Below are 6,808 nucleotides of genomic sequence, written 5' to 3'. Positions count from 1 at the left end.
GATAATGTACTGTATAGAACGCCAGTCATTATTGGGAAAATAAGTTCCGACAGGGCGAACCAGGTCTTGCCTCGCCCTGAAGGGACTTATTTTCCCAATAATGACGTTCTATACATGCCACGATATGTTTCTTTACATTTATTTGTTACCGTTTCGTTGTGGCTTTTGCTGAGAAACAAATAGTTCGCAACACACGCTGAACTTGAATCAAACGTTCTATAGAACACAGTTGATCAACCGTCTGCCTTCACTTTTGAATGAAAATCCATTGCCATTGACAGCGGTCATTATTTAGAGGTCCTCATAGACTGTAAAAAATAGGAGGTCCTTAGACGAAAATAATGACCAGTGGAACTTTGGGAAATCCCATTCAAGTCAATGGAGCGTTCTACTTGCATTGTGAAGAGCCGTATAATAATCATGCATAAAGCTGGAAAAGATAAGCAACTCACCCCACGGACTCTGCCAGAGGCTTGGTGGAGTGTTCAGACACGAATACATGACAAGCAAATCTTTGATCTGCTGGGTGCTTGGTGATGAACCCAAAATATCTAGAGTAGAGTAGGAAGAAACATACCCTCATTAACACAACACAAAACAGGAAACTCAACAAAGTTCTTCTACACTTCTACAAAGTTCCTTTGAAAGTGTTTTCTTATTTTCTTTCTTTTTACAATAACAAAGCTGAAAGCCATTTGACCTACTTGTTGTTCTTGGGATGGTAACCACAGAAGGAAATGTTCTTCAGGTGGAAGAAGTGACTACACTGGCTCTCCTGTTTGAGCACAAGAAAGCACACTGTTACTGTGCTCTGACATTGACAGCAACCCATATAAAAAACCATTAGCACTGTCTGGCCCGTGTTTGTGCTGAGGTATACATCCTCGGACCTAGGAGACCAAACATTATGGAGCCTCACACATCTGGTCACCAAACTAAACAGAATCATTCTCCCGACACTTGTGGCCACAAAGTTAATATCACAACTCGAATCCACTAATTCTGACCTCTCTCTTCCATACAGGAGAGTAAACAACTGGCCACATATGGATGGGCAAATCCAATCTGATGTGTATGACCTCCATATGATCCTCCTTTACATGAAAGCAGTAGTTATGAATGATGAAGCCGCAGTAATTGTTTGTCATTATGCTATGGCATTATAGAACCACAAGGGGGAGGCATAGATCAGTGGATGATTTTTGTACGAAATTTCTATGTGAATGCAAATGACCGTTTCATAAATGTAGTTCAATCAATCAAATATCTCAGTGAAACTCCTTGGCTGATTGGTGATTTTACAAAATGTATCTATTTGTAAATCTGTAAATCTGTTGTGTTATGTACCAGGAAATCAATCAAAGTGGATGTGATTTATTAGTTTCATCCTTGTTAAATAAATACCATACACACAGCCTCTATTTGTAAACCCATATTCCTGCAGAATGGGTGTAGGAATGAGGATTCTATAGGCATGTTAACTGACTGAGACACCTCTGAGAAAATGTTTATGTAATGAACTGGCTATAATACAAATGGGCTTCATTTGTGTGACTCATATTCTTGAGTGAGAGATCGATATGATGAGGGTGAGGGAAACACATGGGGTAGCTGGACAAATGCACAAACACATTTACATTGTGTGACGGAAAAGTCATAGACAGATATTTTATGTTGCCATATGCTATAGTGCCCTGCATCCACATGGGGGAGACAGACCATAAGAATATTTATCCATCTATGATAATCTTGTGTAGACAGAATTGCTGTGATTGTATCACGATGACATTACATTATTTTGCATGAACATCTATGAATAAACAGTTATTTTTATTTACAGTAATTATATAATGTTTATTTACAAACATGGACTGTATGACTGCAATGATGTCTGTGAGACTGAATTGAATAGATGCTTTACAATGTGTCCTGTAATCCATGCACCAGTGCAAAAGGCATCCAATCACAACTCAGCTGACATGGTTTTTATCAGGGAACAAAGATACAAGGATAATATCTTGGATCAAAGATGTTGAAATGATGTTCAAAGATGATGAAAACAAATATGTCTGTATCCATGCTATTATCTAGTTCTTCGATTGATTATACCTCAGGGACACTGGATTGAACAGCCTGCACCTGCACCACATCCACACCATACATCTACTAACCTATACATTACATACATGTTACTCTTCAGTACTGTTTTCCTGATTTTTATCCAAATGGCTGTGTGTGTACACATAATATTTACATATTGTGTTGATTTATTATTGAGTGTGTGCATTAATGTATATGTGTGTGTATTATTGAGTGTGTCTTTTTGGCTGTGGGTGTGATGATTGTATTGCCATACTCACACTCTCATAGGCTCCGTAGTCTTCTTGTACCACAAGCTTTACTCCCTTCACATTGATCTCCAGGATGCAGGAGGAAGGCGGGTTATACTGCACTGTCATTCTCCTATTGGTGGCAATCTGGAGCCAATCAGAGAGACACACATCTGAGCTGGCTCACAGGATTCGCTGACATGCGAGTGTACAATGTATATCAAGAATATATCTGTAACACTTTCCTACAACAAAAACCAGCAAAAAGACAATAGTATATACTGTAAATTAAGTTCAATTCTAAATTCTACATTCTAAATACCGTGGAACTTATGATGTTATGATGTTATTGAATATATCTGCTAGATCTGTATGGGTACTGTGGACTGGGCATGTCTCGGTGGTCAGAGACAGCTTAGAAAGAGAACATGAGCGTGATGCCTCTGCCATACCTTCTGCATGGCTGCACACAGCACATCGTTGCCTTTATGATAGGGCACTTGGACTGAGCCCAGGAATTTCAGCCTGTGCCTCTCTACCCAGTCACTGGTTTTCACTGAGAACACAGAGAAGAGAGAGAGAGAGAGAGAGAGAGAGAGAGAGAGAGAGGGAGAGAGGGAGAGAGAGACGGAGAGGAAGAGACCCAGGCATGGGATGGGGGGAGAGATATAAAAAGAGTGATACAGAGAGAGGAGAGAGGAAAGAGAGCAAACACAAGCTTATTGAGAGAGCTCCTGAGTAAACTCAAATCCCTTCAAACACCTGCACTGCTTTGCTCTGTCGATGGGAAGAAACAGAGCACAGCTGGACGCGAGAGCTAAAAATAACATCCCAGAGACGTGGAAATATGTGTCCTCAGCAAGTCCATTACTTTAAAGCGAACCCTTCACAGCTGTGTTTGAAAGCCAAGTAAACGATGAATCGCTAAAAAAAAATCAGCACGACCACAATCTCTACTGGCTAACCCCCGTGGCAGGCCATTTCACAAAGAATAACCAAAGGAGGAAGGATGCTGTGCTGTGGCCTACCTTTTAAGTGCTCTGCATCTTTGGTGATCTCCGTGGCGTAGTAGGCAGGGAAGATCCCATGCACTCCTGACCGCATGTTGTAGCCTTCGTACCAGTAGTCCTCTCCCTGCACCAACACCAGCAGGGGGTCGTCCACCTCCAGCTCCAGCTCATCGTCATGGCGGGGGACAAACCTAGCAGGAATACAGCCACAGAGTGACCTCTGATGACCCTGGCATGGCAACGGTGCAGTGTAGCTATTCCTGTCACCATTAACCTCAACAGTTTCATCTTCACATTAGAACCACAATACACAGTGTTACAATAGTTGTGAGACTGACTGTTAGCTTTGTAACTCACAGAATGATATCACTGTAACCGCCTGGCTTAGTTATTTACAAACAAACCTTTGCAATCAACAGAGCTTTCTACAGGAATGTTGATTTGGCCATTGCATGGTAGGTTTGCCACATGTTATTATGGCTGCCAATATGTTGAGGGTGGTGCCCCCCTCCCAAAGTGCTGGGACCACTGCACAGGGATAAAGGGGCTTTTGTACTGCTGTGAAGCCCCCATCCTCCCCCTATCCCTCTCTCCCTCCCTCCCCTCCCCTCCTCCTCCACGTCTCTCTCTCTCTTCCCTCCTCAGATGCAGTGTAAACATCCTGGTGGTGGGGGAGAGGAGGCCCTGGTGCATGGGACATATCCACTGGCATTGTGCTCAGTGAAGCTGGATGGGAATGTGGTAAATAACTGACATGGAAATCTGTACAGTATATACATTTATATAAAGGGGGAATTGCTGAGCATCAAAAATGGATTATGTTCCGTTTTAAATGAACTCCCCAAAAGCTTTAGAATATGTCAAATTTAAGATAATTGTGTCACTATAATTTTTTTTTTCTGGGGAAGGACACCATGTTTCCTTCTCTAATCATGCCCACCCAACGCCCCGGGACAAATCTTTATCCATCCTCAAAATCCCTCCTCAATTTTTCATCCCCTCCTTTATCCTTAGGGCTGGCCATTTCGGTCACTCTCTCTTTCTCTCTCTAATCTCTCTTTCTCTCTGTCCTTCTCTGTCTCAATTTCTTCCTTCCTCCCCCCCTTGTCTCTCCAGTCTCCCTGGCCTGAGGTGCAGTGAAATGTTTCAGTCGCTGCACTGATGTTCAGCCAATTCAAGTGGAGCGCTCAGGTGTTACTCCCTGCAGATTGAGGTCAGCTCAGCAAATGGGAGCGGAATGCTGAAAGGCTGCAGGCAGCACAGAAATGTGTTTATTGTCAGATCCTGAAGTAGGTTGTGAGGTTGTGAGGTGTGTGTGTGTGTGTGTGTGTGTGTTTTACCTGTACACTGCTCTGTGAGTCTGGTCTTTCTCCTCTCCATTAATGATACACGAGTAGAGGCCAAATGATTCTGCACCTACAAAGAAACACAGAAACACAAGATTGGTGATTTTATATATGTGTGTGTGTGTGTGTGTGTGTGTGTGTGTGTGTGTGTGTGTGTGTGTGTGTGTGTGTGTGTATGTGTGTGTGTGTGTGTGTGTGGGTGTACTCATGTACAGTACATAATCATGTACAAGGGTTACTACTACAGACTAGCGTGAATGTCATTTTACTCTAAATCATGTGTGTTGGGGTAAGAGGCAGCCCGTGGGAGACGTGTGGGTCAGGACAGGAGCATAGAGGTATTATATAGAACGCAAGAGAGGGAGCATAGAGGTATTATATAGAACGCAAGAGAGGGAGCATAGAGGTATTATATAGAACACAAGAGAGGGAGCATATAGGTATTATATAGAATGCAAGAGAGGAAGCATAAAGGTATTATTTAGAACGCAAGAGAGGGAGGACTATTCATTTCAATGGCCCATGCTGGGCTAGCTACTTCAGCCAAAGACATACAGTATCTGAATTCACCACAAGCATCTTTTTCGAAATGGCGATTCACAGGGCTCATTTTCTGGCACCATCTAGAGTTAAGTGATTAGGTGCCACCTTGCAGATGGAGACAGCGTAGATTACAACAGTGTGTCGTCGATGCGGATTGGTGGTTGAGCTGGCCATTTCCTGCTGGGAGGATCAGTCAATCCACACGGATGACATCACTTGTGGGCATAGGAAATGTGGCACCTAATTGGCTTGTCTGTGAAAATGGTGCCAAAAGTGAGCACATGTCGGACGCTATTTTAATAAAAGGTGGCAGCCAGCTGGGAAGCTAGCGCTCCAAATCAGCACCCCCTGGTCAGGGGGGATGCCAGCTGTTGGCCAAACTGCCAGGCTGCTCAAACGAGTGCCTACTCCTTTGACAGAGATCAGAGGGGAAGTGGCATAAGATCAGGTCAAAGTAATCACCCAGTCAGTGGACACACACACAATTACAGTGGACACACACACACACACACACACACACACACACACACACACACGGCATGAGTACCGGTAATTAACCATTCTGATGAAGAGTATAGACGACTGTTGTTTTAAGTGTGTAGTTAGCTTAGCAGTTGTGGCTTATTATCAGGTGACTTATTGGTGGCCTGAGGAGGTACCTGACAGATAATCAGTCTTGTTAAGCGCTAAGGGAGAACATTCCAAGGACTGTTCCTGAATCAATGCCATTGCCAACAATTATCCACTACATATTTTGGATTCAACTACTAAAAAACATTACCCCATGAGCACATACACAAAACCAAGCCAGCAATATGAGACATGGCTGTTCTGAATGAGGATGAAGGGGCTGGATTTGCATGTGCAAAGGCTACATTTCCATTCTGCTCCAGAAACCTCAGGCTACAGATGATTGGTGTGACCAACGCAGCATCGGCAAATCACAAGACCTGATGTTAATGGAGCCATTCGGACAGAAAGGACAAGGTCTAATGAAGGGTACTGTAAATGAAATCACAGCCATGTTTAAAGCCAAGATGTGTCCTAGACAAACCGAAAGGAGAAAATCTCATTTATCAGGGTCCATGCTTGGGCTAGAGTTCCTTTCAAAACAACCACACAAGTCACTTTAGATTTCAACATGACTTCTGAGAGCATGCTCCAGTTCCTAGGCTTCCAGTCTCCCTATAACTCGTCTGGGCACAAATGTCTCATACTCTATGTTTGAGGATCGCAGGAGCAGCCCTGCTATACTAGCATGCAGAGCAAAGAGAGGATGGAAGGAGGAGGGTTTTATTAAGGGGCGATTGCTGCTCTCTGGTTTGGTAAAGTAATCAGCACCCATGGGTGTAATCTGAGCTACAATTACACCCACTTGATCTCCATACAGAATCCGTGCAAATGAAAGCGTGAGGAAAAACATGCAACCCCCTCTCTCACACACACAGATTCACACACACAGGCACGCACACACACACACACACTATGGCAATTGTGCAATATATTGTGTATGAACTTCACATTAAAAAACATTTCTGTCACAGATGCCTGTAGAAGCTCTATGGTATATTCTCCTAGT

The 6,808-nt window shown here is 43.3% G+C and overlaps 1 protein-coding gene across 2 annotated transcripts in view; it reads right to left on the bottom strand.

Annotated features, from left to right (window-relative positions):
- Window positions 1-452: 452 nt before the first annotated feature.
- mapk8ip1b (mitogen-activated protein kinase 8 interacting protein 1b) overlaps window positions 453-6,808 on the bottom strand; it is a gene marked incomplete at its 3' end in the record, with an annotated part of 33,994 nt that continues 27,638 nt past the window's right edge. For both annotated transcript variants that reach the window (XM_048263484.1, XM_048263485.1), the window contains 6 exon segments: window positions 453-551; window positions 705-775; window positions 2,361-2,477; window positions 2,783-2,886; window positions 3,359-3,531; window positions 4,681-4,756. In XM_048263484.1, the coding sequence (XP_048119441.1) occupies window positions 453-551; window positions 705-775; window positions 2,361-2,477; window positions 2,783-2,886; window positions 3,359-3,531; window positions 4,681-4,756 (640 nt within the window).

The sequence above is a fragment of the Alosa alosa genome, chromosome 14 (genome assembly GCF_017589495.1).
Source record: "Alosa alosa isolate M-15738 ecotype Scorff River chromosome 14, AALO_Geno_1.1, whole genome shotgun sequence".
Classification (NCBI taxonomy): Eukaryota; Metazoa; Chordata; class Actinopteri; order Clupeiformes; family Clupeidae; genus Alosa; species Alosa alosa.
This window is presented reverse-complemented; position numbering and strand designations above follow the sequence as displayed.